The sequence below is a fragment of the Bemisia tabaci genome, chromosome 5 (assembly GCF_918797505.1).
Source record: "Bemisia tabaci chromosome 5, PGI_BMITA_v3".
NCBI lineage: Eukaryota > Metazoa > Arthropoda > Insecta > Hemiptera > Aleyrodidae > Bemisia > Bemisia tabaci.
The window spans coordinates 8971672-8988429 of NC_092797.1; the positions used below are offsets into that span (position 1 = coordinate 8971672).

A 16758-nucleotide genomic window follows, 5' to 3' on the forward strand; every position below is an offset into this window, starting at 1 on the left:
TTTCCTGGAGCCAACCAATATTATACCATCGGTTGTTTTACTTTTCTGATATTAGAAAAATTTTGATGATGAAGCCCAAAAGTTCTGTATCTTAACGTGCAGTGTCTATACCTACTCTTCTCTGTGATATTTTCCTTTAAACAGGATATTGAGTTGTTATGTACCTAATTTGTTGCATTAAATTTTACATGACATTAAATTTTTCATCTATCTGAAAACAAGGATAAAATATTCAGTGAAAAAATAATAATTTTCCTTCAGTAAAAGTAGTATAAACAGACATTTTGGAACTCACAATCAGTGGAAACAGGTATTGGTGGCAGAAGTAGCAAAACAAGTTCATTTCAAAATTTCCACTGTTGTTTTGTGTTTTTAAAAGACACCAAGAGATGTTTTTGTCTGAAATTCGTCCAGAATGAAAGAAAATTAGTATCCCAAAAACTGATAGTCGTTGCTTTTCTTTTGAAAAATCCAAGAGTCACCAGAAATCTACAACATTGCCAACTAGGAAAGATAGGTGTTTTGCAACTTTCACTATTGATACCAAAATATATGTTTTCCTACTAATATCATGGATATCTTTTCCCTTTTCAGGAAATAAATATTTTACTTCCAAAGAGGGTAGAAGGTCCAGAACAGGGACTTTTTTTTACCTCAACTGATCAAAGTTTTCATTTAATAAAATAGGATAAAGTTTTAATTTAACCAACTTCTTCGTCTTTTTCACATTTCCTTAAATGTGATGTTACACTCAAATCTCTATCCTCTTATCGTTCGATTGTAGTTTTCTTTGTTTGTCCGTATCGGACTATCAAGTAAAATTGATTTAATGACAAAGTTTTATAGTGTTAATTGGGCTTCGCTTTATGTGCGCAGTCTCTGATGATTTTATGAAACTTGAATTTTCGCGCGTACCCTGCAGCATTACGGTGTTGCCGCTTGTCCAATCGGTGCAACAGTGCAAAAAAGTAGTTCCTCTCCAAATTTGTGTATAGTATGGAAGTTAATGGCACAAATTTTTCATTTCTCGATCTATTTTGTAGAGAATCAATTGAAATTATTTTTATTACACTTCTGGTCATCAGTATCATCGGAAAGCAATTTGTGTACAAACGGAACCTTGATTGCGCATGAATATATTCCTATTTTCCTCCGCGGATAATCAGAAACAAATCTGCAATTGTGATCCCTGTATTTCCACAGCAATTCTGTGGAAGTGTGTGTGTGTGTCAAGTGTGTGTGTATGCGCTCCACTTGTTCAACGATACCAGTGCTGCCGTTTCCCGGAACTAATTCCGAATTTCGGAACTTTTGAAGTTTCTCGGAATTTTTCCCGGAATCTTTATAATTCCCGGAATATCACGGAATTTTTGCCTTTTTCGGATTTTTCCCGGAATTTTTGCCTTTTTTTCGAATTTTTCCCTGGAATTTTTGCCTTTTTTCGGATTTTTCCCGGAATTAAAGCCATTTTTAGGAATTTTTTATATCTTCATTAGAGGTATTGAGATTAAACTGGACATTTTCTCGCAATGATCATTCTGGAAATGGGGATTCTGTCTTCCAGAATTTCTCGAGTGTCGTATCCGTCTTCCCGCGGTTTTCTACCAAACCTAACCTCAAGAAAGAAAATCATGAAAATGAAAATAATGAAATGAACTGAACAACTGTTCACATCATGTTTTGGTGCTCGTTTCCAAGTAGTTTTTTTTTTTTGTAAAAAGTTAATTATCAGCGATTCCGTGTTTATTTTTGTCCAAGCCGTACTTATTTTTCTCCTTGTCCTTTCTCTATATTTGTTTGTTATTTTCATGTAAGAAAATAAATTATTAGAAAATTAAAGCCAATTTATGCATTAAAACCAAAAAATTCCTTTCCTAAACGGATGTGTCAGTCGAGCTTCTATACTACACACTACACATCCATTGCAGTGACTCTGAAGAAAACAAGTTCAAAGCTGAAAATTTCAAAAGTTGACGTTGCATTTAAATGAAAAAAAAAGTGCTCTGAAAATTTATTAAACAGCAAATATTTTGCTGCTGGGAAAACCTATGTTCCTAAAAAAGAAAAGCTTCAAGTAAATGGACTGATCCATTTAAATGTGCCATTTTTACACCTCTAACGTTAAATATTCAATTTATATATAATTAAGTAAAATAATTTGCAGAGTTTTCATTCCGGGGAGATGGTCAATTATGTCAATTATTAATTACAATTAATTCCCTTTCCTTAATGCGGGCTTTTCCAATGATTTAACTGTTTTATAGGACAGCCGCCCCTTAAAATCATTGTCAGGGCGTCATAATTACGTCCAAACCAGTTGAGAAACTGTTCATTTAATATTCATGACGCCCTGACAGTGATTTTAGGGGGCGGCCGTCTTATAAACCGGGTAAACCATTTGAAAACCCGCGTCAGGAATCGGAATTAATTCCGGGCCGATCTCGGAACTTTTTCCCGGAATTTTTGAAAATAATCGGAATAAAATAGTTCCGAATCACGGAATCTTGGGCTGAGCGAGAACGGCAGCACTGAACGATACTCGCATTTTCTTGCTCCCCTGCCCGCCTCCTCTCAGGCCATTAGTGAAGTTTTTATTGTGTCTGTGAATTGATCCAATAATCGTATATTTGTTTTTGTTAGTTTATCAGTTTTCCTTGTTAATGTTTTGTTTGGTCTCTTCAAATTAATGGTACGACTTCAAACGGGTAATTTATTTAAATTGTCAATCTCTCATTCTGTAATTACACTCGATGCACTTGGTGTATTTGTGCCCCACTTTCAGACCTCAAAAATGATTGGAAAAAGAATAGTCTAGGCATTGTTCCAAAAAAGAAAACTGCTAGTTTTGGTGAAAATCTTTCACCTCTTAAGTTTTGTCTTCGAAATTGTCTCTCTCCCTCATTTTGCCTTGCTTTTTTAGTTTAATGCAAATACCAGTAAAATATCTCTGAACTCCACAGTTTTTACCCCAATGGTAATGTGAATTTATGTTTTCCTATCCATCCCTCCTTTCATAGTTTTTGGAAGTAAGTCACGCATTGTTTACTTGGTGACTCAGTTTAATCAGTGCATCCTGAATTCAATAATCAACTTCTATTAGGTTCAAGACCTCAGATCTGCAAGCTGCTAAACATTCACCCGTTTTTACATTCCCCGAATCTGACGTTGGTTTGAAAATGGTGGTATCTATTAAGTACGGCAATATACTCTCTAAATCCAGCAGTTAAGGGGTGGTCCTCTTTTTTTTGGTTAAGGTATCACACCCTCTCACTGTAGAATGTATTAAATGAGGTATTTAAATGTCCGATACCAAATCGACTGCGAGTACAAGGGAGGTCTCATTGTCTCCCTCTCCATTGACCAAGATACCGCAAACCATCCTCAGTCAGTTTTAGTGCTGATTGTTATTGATGTTGATTAACCCTCCTATAGTGCTACCAGAACAGATCACTGCCCAGAGGGTTGTAATGGCAATTACTGGATTAATCTGACCAGTCTTAACAACATTATCTCGATCGATTAAGCAAAAAAAAAAAAAAAAAATTAAGTCTCTTTGAGAATGTTGAAGTTCACAATTATATTCTCATGATATTCATTGCTTTGACGCAGAGATAAGTAGGTAAAGAGACAAAGGGAATTGGGAAATTTCTACGCAGGGTTAGCAATATTGCTTAATCATTTACCTGTTGTTTCATGAAGATGCTCATATTCGCACACAGCAGAAACAATAATTTTAATACCTTGACCACTCACAGTCTAGATTCATTCACACTTTAGGTGCGCTCGTGGCGTTTGCAAAATATTATGGAACTCTGAAGCAAGAGCAACTGTCGATCGCATTCGCATAATTTATTAAAATAAATGAAATATAGTGTATTTCCATACACTAACAAAATTAAATTCTGTATCATTCAAGCTGTTTGAAAATCGAAGTCAATAATTTATCTAAACCCATTTGCAAAGGATAATTTAATTAAAATCACAGTATTGAAATTCTAAGGCTGAGAAGGAAAAAATTCATGATTTTTTGTCAGTATCCGTATCCTTGTTTAATTGGCAAAGAAAGTTACAGTTGCTCTGTTGCAGTCATAATAGAATTCATTTACTCTGAATACTTGGATCTTAATTTGTATTTTACCTAATTTTCTTCTTCCTTTTATTGTAGTTATGTTGGAAGTAGCTGATAACCCTTTATCACCTTATCTTGGTCTCACAACGAAATTCTTTTGATTGCAACAGAATGGCTTCAATCACAAACAAACGGAAGGTAAGTAAGATATTATTCAGTAATCCAATTTATGATCCATAGATTGTGGGAGATAAAGAGAAGCCCTTCAAAGCTTGTGAAAAGTCACAAATTTTTGCGGATCAAGAAAGGTATTCACTTTGTTCAAAAACTAATACCAAAACAAGAAAATTTCAGATGCGTATCCTGAGATTCTTTTAAAATTGTCAGGGACGACTGAGATCAGGATTAGTTAGTGACGGACAGAGAAAATAAGGAAACCCTAAAAAATATCATTTTAACAAGTAAATGTTTGAAACATGAGTTTTCAGTAATGCCTTGCTAAAACTTAGAGTTAGGGCTGCCCGATTGGCTTCAGTATTGAATTGAACACAGGGTGTCTAGCATCAGGATTTTCCCGATTCCATCAGGATTTGAAGTCAATCATATAGTCATATAGTCCCGATTTCATCAGGATTTGAGGAAAAATCGGTCGTAAAATCAGGATTTGAGAAAAGTCGGCTGTCTCTTATTTTTCGTTAACTATCCATTATCAGTCCGTTAATGTTTCTCTGCCAAAAATTAGGATTTGATCAGGATTCAGAAAAATTATGAAATCAGAATTTAGCAGTCAAAAATCAGGATTTCCCAAAATGAAAAAAAACTAGACACCCTGGAACAGTTCATTGTCAATCAGCAAAAACGGGTTAAAGTCTGAAGGAGCACCGAAAATCTCGGAAGATATTGATTTTTCAAAACAATGAAAACTTGTTGAAACTGAACTAAGTTTACAGGCATGTTGAACCTCCGTTTTTTCTTATTTTTTATTTTTATTTTTTTAACTTTCTCTTCCAGACGGGTTGTGGCAGTAACAGTGACGGCTCTAGTAATGCTTCTTCTCCATCTGTCACTGCCTCTCTAAACAATGCAGCCGGTGCACCATTTTACCCACATTTAACTGCTAATGCGCCCAAGAATGGTGTTGTGATTCCGAATCGCGTCTTTGTCGGTGGCATAGCATCGACAACCACTGAAGCTGAACTAACCGCGTTTTTCTCCAAGTATGGCCAAGTGAAGGATGTAAAAATTATCGTAGATAGAGGTGGCATATCCAAGGGTTACGGATTCGTAACGTTTGACTCCGAGGAGGAAGCCAATAAACTTCAACAAGCTGTAAGTTGATGCAGATATTAATGCATGTTAGGAACAAGAGTGTATTCATAATAATGCTAATATAGTCAGGGTGTCTACAAGTCTGAATATAGTACTGATTTTTTAAGGGCAGTCCGGAAGTACTGAGAAATTGGGGAATTTTGCGAGAAGGTCCGGAATTTTTGACATTTTTGTGGCAATTTGAGCGAGAAATTCAAATTTTTGAAAATTTTCAAATTTCGTCAATTAGAGGTACTGAAAAAGTACTGAATTTCTCGTTGAGGAGGTACTGAATTTCTCAGGAATAGACTGGAAAAGTACTGTAAAAGTACTTATTTCTGGCCAGCCTGTTTTAGTAGACACCCTGATAGTGACCATGAAGTGAATCAATGTTTCCAAGTGTGCTCATATGTCTTTTCTCACTTGGAATAACAGGATCTCATAATGACTTCAAAGGGTTTAAGTAGATCTACTTTAATTTTTTTGCAATATCAAGTCTTTGAATCCTGCTGTTTGCTGAAAAGTGCAAAAGTGATAGGAGAGTTCTGTAATCCTACATTCTTTTATGATTCGTTCAAAATCATTTTGTAAACCCCTCTTTTTATTCTTTTTTTGCACTGGATTTTCAAGTTAGGAAAATGCGGGGTTTCTGGTGGTCTGGTGACTTTGAAATGTCAGGGAATTCATAGGAAGAGTCGAGGTATTCAAAGAACCAGTGAAGTTTAGTCGCAGTCAGTGTACTTCGGAGGGAAAAATCAGAGTGGAAATTTTGTTTGAAGGTCAAGAAAAGTCGAGCATTTGAAAATTTTGAAGTCAGAGAAAAGCGGAAAAACACAGGAAATTCTGAATAATTTGGATCAGGAGGTTTTAAGTAATCAGTTCCAATTTCTGCTTTTTTTCAGGCTGACGATGTAAATTTCCAAGGGCGGAGATTAAATATTGCAGCAGCCATCAAAAAGCAGGTTAGATAATTTCTTGATCTGTGAGTTAAGACTCTAATATGAATTCGAAAATGTATCCAAAAGTTTTGTCAGAATAGATCAAATTCTTTCTAGGTCATACACCCTCTGGAGCTCCTAATAGCTAGTGTCACTCAACATCTGCATGATGAACAAAGTAATACAGTACAGAGTAAAGAGTTGATACTACGCTGTATAAGAATTACTCTGATGTTCTGAGGCTTGCTCTAAGCCCCAATCCAATTAATAAAAAAAACTTGTACCTATCATAAAATGCAAAGACATAGTGCTAACACTCACCATTTTGTCATCGCATGGCAGGAAAATTACAGGCCCTTCTCCTAACTGTTTTAATAGGTTTATAAGTGTTTAATTGGTGAATGCACTGCATCTCTCTTTTCTTTGCAACTGCATTACATTATTTTTTCAAAGAATACTGCTAAGCGCATCACTTTTTGCGGAGGGAACTTTGCAGTGTGCTCTTTTATGCGACAAAAATGTTGGAGCATGCAGTCTTATGTAGACAGCAGTGTGATATCTGTCTCCAACAATGTAAAAGGAAAGGAGTCATTATGAACGGCAATGTGAAGGCAGAGAACTTTCTGCACCTTGTCATCTCCAATTTAAAACAACTCTCCGCTTTTTTTTCAATTCTTATGTTATTCCCCCGATTTGAGCTCTCACCTTCCCACCCCTTCTCTGCTGAACATACTGCTGCTTGCAAGAAAAAACTGAATTGTCATAGAAATGCTAGAGAGAAAACCAGAAGTAGAATTGGAATGATTCATGTGCCTGGACTGCACAAAAATAGTGCGTTTTCATTCCCTAATATTTTTGCTACCTCACATTCAAGCATTTCAGGGTGACCCCATCTCATTGATTTAAAGTCCTGATTTCAGTGAAGCAGCCACCTGCCTCTATCTTATAATTTGTAAACATTGAATTTAGCAGTTCACTTGTGTCTAGTTACCATTTTTGGATGGACGTTTCCTTCATTTTAGAAAGTAAATGTTACTCTTGAATCCTATTCTCTTTGTTAAATTTCACAGGTGTGCATTTTACAACCGTACAATAGGTCCTTTGATGCCTCCTCAACATCACCAACTATGCCACCAAATGTTTACTACCACAATGGTATTCAGTACACATATCAAAACGGCATGGCATTCTTTTCACCGGGTAATCCTCCAACAAACGCCATAGCTCCAGTTCAAGCACATCCAGAGTCAGTCAGTATGTATCAAGGTGAGCTTACTTGTGGAAGAACACTTTCTTACGAGATAACTCACCATTTACAATATCTTCTAAGAACAACCATTTCCAATATTTTCCTAGAACAAAAAAAAGATGTATCAGCAATTGACTGCTTTAGTGGCTATGTCATTTGATATAATATCAAACTCTCGGTTCAAACCAACATAACCTCAATCTCTTCTTCTTCTTCTGATGGTTTATTGGCTTATATTCCAAGAGAGGAAACCTCAATCTCATTTTTCATGAGTTAATAATTGTGTTAATTTATTAAAATTTAGTCATTGGCCGGTCATAAATCAATCAAAGACTCATTAAAAACAAGAAATCTTGATAGTTAGATACACTTAGACGCATTTTACCACTATGACGCAAAGGGTGCAAATCAGTAACAAGGTTCTGTGTTTGTTTACATTTGAACCAAAGGTTTGATATTACATCAAATGATGTGGTCACTAAATCAGTCGATTGAATGTTTCAAAGTTAATTTTCATAAAATCTTATTATTGTGAAATAACTAACACTATGCATCCTTTAGCTATTTCAATGAAAGAAGAGATTCATTTTTAACCAGAGCAAGTACTAGGAACAAATGACAAAAATTTGAATGAAAGGAAAAGCAGTGCCCGAGTGCCCCTATGGCTAGCACAGCTCATCAGTTTTTCATCAGATTTCATATTTAGGATTTATCAGATTTTTTAGAGAGGCTGGTAATCTTGAAGTATTTGGGAGATTGGGTATAATTTATGCTATTTTTAAAATTGGTATCCAAGGTTTTACTCTTTGAGGCCATCATATATTTACCTTTGTCAGATCTTTTAGGCTAAAATTTCAAGATGCCCCTGAAATTTTTTTGACTTGAAAAGTCCTTGAAGGCTTTTCAACAACAATAGTGTCCTAATACTTCCGAAGTTCAAAGGGTATTTCAAGTTCAGGAGATTTCGATGATCTTTTCAAAATTTTATCCTTAGAAGAATCTACAACCTTTATTTTTGATTTAGGTTCCTTGATCGCACCTCAATGATATGTGCATTTCATACTTTTTGTACATAATCACAAATGCTCAGTATGCACAGATAGATATGGATAAGTAGTTTTAATACCTATTTCTTGTCCATATTCTTTTATGAGTCAATGAGGATATCCATTTGTTTGATTTAGAAATTTTCAGGCTCAGTCCTCACGCTGACGTCTACTATAGTTGCGTGCCACATGCACGTGAAATATTTGTCCTGCCATCAACATATCACCTTCCTTGTAGTTAAAATGTCTCCATTTGAAGCTATTTTTAGTACATTTGTACCACAGGGTACAAGGAATGCATATATATTTTGCATAGGGTATGATGGCATTTTCTTGGAAGTGCCTTTATCGATTTGAACGCCGCTTGTTGTCTTTTGCAAGAACACATCTGAGCCAACCCCCAAATATCAGTCATTATCACTGGAATAGCACTCAATGAAAGCAAGGTTGTTTTTTTTGAAACTTGTCGAGTAGAACCCTTTCAGTCAATGGTTGCTTTGAATTACAGTGTGTCCTCTTAATGTTTCGGTATGTTACATATGTTTTTTTTTGTGTTTGCTAGGAACTTTTGGGCCGCCACATGGTAGCACAGCGGCACCATCGTTCGGTCCAGCTATGATGTACCACCCGTGCCCTCCCAATCCCCCTCCTCCGGTTTATTTACCCACCCAACAGTATGCTTATCAACCATTGCCTGTAAGTACTCTTCTAGCCTTACCTTTTGTTTGATCACTGACTTTGTTCTCGTGTTTTCAAAACTTTGTGAGGGTTCTTTGTTTTTCTGTTTGTCCTTCGTATCTTTTCTTTATTTTCTATTTTTCGATGAATTCATTAATACACTTACAGATAAACAAGGCAGACAACATGAGAAAAAATACTTGAAAACGTATGGCATGCTTTTTTTATTCTTCTTCTCTTATTTTTTAGTGTTCCTCAGGTGATGGGGTTTTCTTTTTGAGGTTATTATTTTTGTGTCTTTTGTGGTTGATGATTCTTCCGGGTATTTTTCATCCAAATTTTGACACCTCCCCCCAATTTTTATGTCATTTGTGCAATACTTTCTCTTTGTTTTCTTGATTTGGGTTTTTCTTTTCTTGTTATATTTGAAAGTTGGGTGTATTCATGTTCCTCATTTGGCTACACCAGAATAGCTGTTACGATTTCTGAAAAATATACTTTTGGTGAAGTAATACCATTTTATTCCTGGGAAAACCAATCAGGGTTCGTCATCTCTCGCAAGAAGAAATGTATCCAGATTGCGTTGTTTCAGTATTTCTCTGTAGCATTATTTTCTTATAGGAGAGCCGTCACATGAATTTGCCTGAGATGGCAAGAATTTTTCTCATCTGGAGTTGGACACTAAAATGTTCTGAATTTTTTTTTATCATGGTTCTCCCTTAACAAAATAAAATGTTTGCAGAATTATCAAAATGGCGCTGACAAGATATTTCTCTTCGTGAGGGGAACGACAAAGGTATCAATTTCCTATTGTGCTCATTGATGGGAATGGGCAAATGTTGAAAGAATCTATTCCAAACAATGAGCCCACAAACGAGTATGAGTAGATAAACCTTGTGCGAATTTACTCTCATCTTGTGATATTTTATGTGGAGTGCCGAAAACATCAGATTCTTACTTTTAATGAGACATGCTTACAGCTGTAATTTTGGCCCAAACACTCTAATGTGCATTCAAATATTTTCAAAGGAACAGAATATTTGTGCCACAAGATTACAGGAAAAACCACGCTTATCGTGCACACGTGTCTTCACAAAAAGAAATCAAAAAGCACACTGGAATAGTGTGGACTGGCGTCCAATATGTTTTCATCGCTATTTCTGTGAAAGATTTCTTTAAATATTTTTTAAAAAAATTTTATTCATGACTTTTAGGTTATGTTTAGATTCACTTGTCTTTCTTTTTTCCAATTCAAGGGGAAATTGAAAGCAGCTGAACTTATCCAATGTAATTAAAATCAATCGGTAAAAACTAAGAGTGAAAGTTAAGAAAGCTTTAAAGTGAAAGAAAAAAAGGATAAAAAAAAAAAATTCTCACATCGAAATTCAATTAAGAGTGTCGGTTCAAGCAAATTTTGTGCTAAGCTCAAATGTTAATTCGGAGGACTTCCTTTTAACTTGTTAATTTTGCTATATCAATCTAAAAATTATGCAGTCCAAAAGAAAGAAGACGGAGCGCTATATAAAAATTGAAATTTATTAATGAATAAAGTTAAAATAGCCTGCAACCAAACATAGGCCTTTTTTTAGAGTTATTCAAATAAACTAGCAAACATTCATTGTTTTTTTAGAAGCTGAAAGATATATGTATTTTACAACACATTTAGAAGTCTTAAAATGTTGTATGATTTATCAAATTGATTTGATTAATAAAAAACACAGCCCGAATTTTATAAATTATAAATGCTTCATGTGCATTGCTTGCTGGGTCAAGGAAAGCAGGGGAAAAAACCTCCTGTGTGATGAACATGTTCTTCATGTTCTTCTTTGCAGCCCAATAAATATCAATCTTGAAGTTAATGTGCAACTTATGTCCAATTGAGCTACATTACATGTTCCGAAAATCTACTCTTCATCCTAATCCAGGATCATAGTGAAAAAATGTACAAGAAATTAAGTATGAAAATGAAAAGAAGAAAAGCGAACTCATTTATACGTCAATGATTATGATGTTTTGGAAGATATGTTGGGCTCAGGGCTTTTGGAATTCGGAAGCATGTCTGTTAAACATTTTGATCATCTATGTGTCAGTGAGTTTGCTTTTATTCTTTCGATTTTCATAACTTTTATTCTGACCCTGTAGTGCTGTAACTGTATCTCAGTTTTAAAACTGAAAGTATAATTTTGTAACGGCTGGATTGTTCTATTGCAGAACTCAGTGCCAGCTCCATCTCCGCTGGAACCCGTCTCGCACTTCCCACAACCTGCTTATCATTTACTTATCGATACAATTCCAGTTCTATTCTAGATTTCCTTTAAATTATTATTTTCACTCATCAAATCCTATTTTCTCATTCAGGTTTGGACAATTGACATTAATCTTGTTTGCTCGATTGCTTGTTCAGTTCAGAAGTATCTTTACTCAAATTATTCTTTTGCAAAATCCGCTCCCTTTCCTGCCAGGAATATTATAGGGTTAGGTCCCCATCATTGTTTAATTCTTAAAGATCGTGATGAAACTCATTTTTTACAAAATAATTTCTAATTTTTATCATAGTTTTACATTTTTATTTTTTCCTTTTTTCTTTAGAAAAGAAGGATAGTTGTAGGAGGGGTTCCTTATTGGTGTTAATATTTTTGTGTTTGGAGGGCTCTAAAGTAAAAGAAAAATCCTTTGCCAAACTAATCAGACAGAATAGGGAAATTTCAAAAATTTCCAAAAAAAATTGAAGTTTTCTGTGAAACAGTATTCTTCTAGACTATTTTCTAATATTGCATAAGAAAATTTTAGAACAGTGTAGAAAGAACTATCTCGAGTGCTTGCCTCTACATAATTGATCCTTCTTGTCATTCCCTTGACCGGTATTCTTGAAATTGAAGATGTTAAAAATATGGAAGGGATTATTAGTTTTACCTCTACTCCGCTGTTTTATTAAAAGCTGCCACCTATGAAATTCTTCATGTGAAATTTACACCATCTGTGTTTTGAGTCCTTTTCACTACATTTGTCAGCTAAAAGACAGCTTATTTTTTTTATTAAGCTGGAATTAATGTTAATAGAGCCTTGACATTTTCATCTTGATATCACCCTTGACGTTTTTAATCTGTGAGAAAAGTATCAAATTAGGTCTTGAAGCCACTTATTCGATGAGTACACGAGTCAATGAAATAATTTTTTCTAACCACTAGGGGCAACGAGTTTTCGCTAAGAGTCCTATCCTTTAGTCTTATCCCATCCCTCATGGTCTTAAATTACTTTGTGTTTTCTTCTCATATTTTTTTGCCTCAGATATTGAACTTAGCCAAAATAGTTTAATCCATCTTTCATCCGTTCGTTTTTGTATTATGGCTTTGATTTTCCTTCAGTATTTATGGAACAATTCCTCATTACTCATGCATACTGTTTTCCTATTTCCCTTTTTCACCCTCGTTCCCTCTTGCTTGTCGCTCGAATTAGCTTTACCCTTCCTTAATTCATGATTTGCAGAAATGGTGATCATTTTACAAAGGAGCCCCCTCCCCTATCTTCTTCCTTTCATGAGATGGAGAGCAGACTCTTGCTCAGAGGCGGATCCAGCAATTTGGCAACACTGGATTCCCGCCATTTAAACCTAAGCTAAATAATCGATTCACGTCAGGGCACCTGGCCCCTCCTAAAATCGATACATTTCCATAGATTTAAATGGAGAAAAAACAATGTTGCCAATTTGCTGGGCCCGCCAATATGCTCGCTGTCAGTAAACCATCTGTCTCAAAAGAACAAAGCACAATCCCACGGACTAACTTTTCGTCTCTATGACTTGTCAATCCAATGTGTAGAAACATTTAAAATTTGATCAATGCAGACATTATATCCTACATGTTTGTTAAAAATTTGGTACTTAATGTTGGTGATTCTACCAATGTTTATTTAATTTCAGTATAAAACTTATGCTGCTTTGGTGGTGAGACCCGAAACACGTCTGCCTGATTGTTGTAAAAAGTGTTTTGCACCAAAGAGCATAACTGTTATTAGAGAAAACTTTGGCTGTCTCTCTCTAAAATGAGAATATAAGTTTTATACTGAAAAAAACGCCAGCAGCATCACCAACACTCTTTCTAAATGACACGTGCGTCGAACTGCAATCAGTTCACACTAATAATTAAACCAAAATTTAATCAGTGGAAATTATATACTTAGTTTATAAACTTATAAAACCAATTTTTTACATTAAGTCCGAGAAAAATCTTTTTATCATAATGTCTAATGTGGCAAAGTTAGAAGCAATTGCAGCAAATGATAAATGTCGAAAGTTAGAAACAATCCTATTCTCATCTGAAGTCAAACCGTTTTTTAGGCTTCATGGACTTCTGTGGGGCCAAGTCTCCATACCACAATCTTCCACCTTTCTTAGCCTGCAGAAGCCCTCAAATAGTAGTTCCCAACTTTAATCAAACGTTTTTAAAAGAACCCTGTATCCTAAAGCCAATTTTGCAATGAAATTACGCTTTATCTAGTATCCTTTCGCACAAAACCTGAAGGAAACCTTTATTATGTATGCATGCTCCGGTGCAATCTTGTTTTATCTTTACCAGCTTCAACATTCGAAGAAGATACTTTGCATTAAATCCGTATGACACCACAACACTGTTTGCAGAAAATATCTTATTCTCTTATTATTCAGTGGCCTGTATGTTGTTTGGCCCTTTCAGTTGTTTGCATGTTGCTAGTTTACAAGTTACGTAGCTAGGCTCAAATTTATGGTTTAATTTTTTTTTGTTAATGAAAGTGATTTGTCCTGGATTCTGGCGTGGTTCAACTGGCTAGCAATGTATCGCATTGATTAAGTCAAAAATCTCCGGAGATTTTAAATTCTACGCCAAAAAAAAGACAGTAGCCCCTGTGCATGAGCCTCAAAAATCATTTTAAACCAATTAAGTGCCAAAATTCAGAGAAATGAAAGCAGAATTCTTTTTGGAAAAAACCTCACTTTCAATAGAGAAGTTGATATCCGAATTGAATGAAAGGTTTGGTTGAAACTTTCATTTGGCTCCAGTTGCCCTCTTGCTTTTTATCAGAAGAGCTTGTATTTTGAACTTGCTTTGTTTTGTTAAATGCATTTTTGTGCCAGAAATACTTGAAATCAGAGAATTTTGAAAACAGCAAGTAAATAACCATTTTATCTAAGAACCTTATGTGAGTTGCAAAAACCACTCATATAGCCCTTTGAATTAAAAAACTCATCCTTTGATAGAAGTCAAAAATATTTAAAAAAAAATCATCCTACTAATACGTACATCCTCCAAAAAGCTCAATTGTTAGAAAAATATACTCGATTACAATAGATGGTTTTGCCCGTTTCCTATCTCACTCTTAACTGTAGCAAAACGTCCGAGAAACAAAAGAATGGTTTTCTTGTAACTTTTTTCCCATCGTTATTTACTGCAGCTTAATACTATATTACCCAGAACAATGCTTATGCATGTACAATTTTCCATTTATCATGCTCTGTGGTCTTGGTTTTTGCAAGTGGTTTGATAATTATCAGCCAGAAAGTACCATTTATTTATCTTTCTGTACTGAAATGACTTTTATATCGATGACCAAAGTGCGAAACCACAGATCTCCATTGTGTAGTCTCAAAATTTCTGCTCCCAAAAAGAAAAAGAAGCCAACTTCATAGCTTGAAATTTATACAAAATATTCCGCCAACAGACAAGAAAAAAAAAACGAAGGAAGTTTTTGGAAATCGTGTCGACTGATTTTCCAAAGAAAAAATACGGTACAGCAGGAAGCCTTCAATTTCGCTAACGGAGTTCGCGGTTTTGCACTCAGGTTATAGATATAACTCAGACTTAAACTTCATACATCACCCTCTGATAGAATTTGTACAGCTTCTATTCATAGCTCGAGTTAGTCTAGAATCTTATATATTTTAGGAAAGCATGGAGTTTTGATGGTGACATTAAAGACTTCTTGACTAATACGTCCTGAATTAATATTCTTGCATGAAAGCTCTAGGAATACTTATCTGTTAAAATATCAAAATACAAGTGCTGGTAATTTCACCAACAACATCTGACTTATCATTGCTGATTATTTGAAATTTTCCTGTACAAGCACCAATAAATTGAGGTAGAAATTCCTTGGGGGTTAGCTGAAAGGCTGCTCATGTATCTTGATGAACTTTTCATTTGTATTATGATTTTGAGTATTATTAGTCTTTAGATGACCACAATTTCATGAAAAAGGCTCACAAATATATCTAAAGCCTAAGTCGTAAACCCCCGTATCTCCGTTGCGGTGTTTCAAAATTTCCGCTCCTATTTTATTTTTTCGAAGAGAAACAAGATAACTTTACAGCTTGAACTTTATACAGAATATATTCCACTAACGCAGAAGAAATATTTAGGAAATTTTCGAGAATTTACTCGGTCTAATTATTCAAAGAAAAATGTGTGGTTTTGTTTTTTGGCCATTGATATATGTCTCTTCAGGGAAACCACTTTACGGTAGAATCGCTGTCAACATGTTCATCGGCTCCAGTTAAAAGCCGGCTCAGCGATTGACCACTTTTACAATCATGTTCGAATTGCCTCCATGACTAAATTGCCGAGTCTGAATGGTGTATTTTCAGGATTGTCTCCCTCTTCAATAATTTTTTGTAGTCTGCCTACTCCCTCAGGCTTAAGGGATGAACTGTGCCTGAAAAGCATGCTTTGACACCCAAAAAATCAGGATTGCAGGCCCAATGTACCTCTCAATAAATTGGTTCAGTCCTAATTTTTGTCGAGTCTTTGCTTCTTGCAAAATTTTCTACTGAAAACCATGAGAGGTGTGTTAAAAGTATACATAGCATTAAAATTTTAGATCAACCTCAAAAATTATCTGAAATGACCTCAACAAGTGTGTGCTAGAATTGGATTACGGCATGCCTGAAAAAGTCCATTTTTATAGCCTCGTAGTGCATGCTCGAACAGAAAATACGATGGATTCTCCTCATAATTTTCAATCCAAAAGTCATGATGTGTTTAATTACTTACTAAGAAATTCAATTTCATGTAAACATGAAAGGATAACACCACAAGACAACGTAAGAATTAAAGCACCAAGACATATATCATTAAAATTTTATACAGACCATGTTTAATTTTCGAAAATCTTGCTGTTGCATGTATCAGAAGCTTTCAAGGGAAGAGAAGTATTTTAGTTCACATTAGAATCAGGAAAGTAATTTTCCTCCTCACAGAATAACCTATATAAACATAGGTTTCAACTTGAGTAAACTTTTAATTCTGTGGTAAACAGGAAGATCAAATTGATTAACACAGAAAGGCCTTTCTCACAAGTTGAAACATTTTTAATCTATTATGTTTCTGTGGATTTTTGATGAAGAATTATGTGTCGTGGTGCTTGATGTCTTCCTTTTACTAGTGATCCATTTTCATTCTACCGAGAGGTCCATTGGAATTAAAAATAAAAAAAAAGCAT

The 16758-nt window shown here is 35.0% G+C and overlaps 1 protein-coding gene across 4 annotated transcripts in view; it reads left to right on the top strand.

Annotated features, from left to right (window-relative positions):
* Positions 1-2531: 2531 nt before the first annotated feature.
* The window catches only part of LOC109034894 (uncharacterized), a 31305-nt gene continuing 17078 nt past the window's right edge, over positions 2532-16758 (top strand). For 2 of the 4 annotated variants that reach the window (XM_019048291.2, XM_019048294.2), the window contains exons 1-6: positions 2532-2689; positions 4166-4267; positions 5081-5398; positions 6280-6339; positions 7386-7581; positions 9173-9306. In XM_019048291.2, the coding sequence (XP_018903836.2) occupies positions 4241-4267; positions 5081-5398; positions 6280-6339; positions 7386-7581; positions 9173-9306 (735 nt within the window). In that variant the 5' untranslated portion in view covers positions 2532-2689; positions 4166-4240. Of the gene's footprint in view, positions 2706-4165; positions 4268-5080; positions 5399-6279; positions 6340-7385; positions 7582-9172; positions 9307-16758 lie in introns of all 4 variants that reach the window. The other 2 variants (XM_019048292.2, XM_019048293.2) reach the window with 2 other exon arrangements.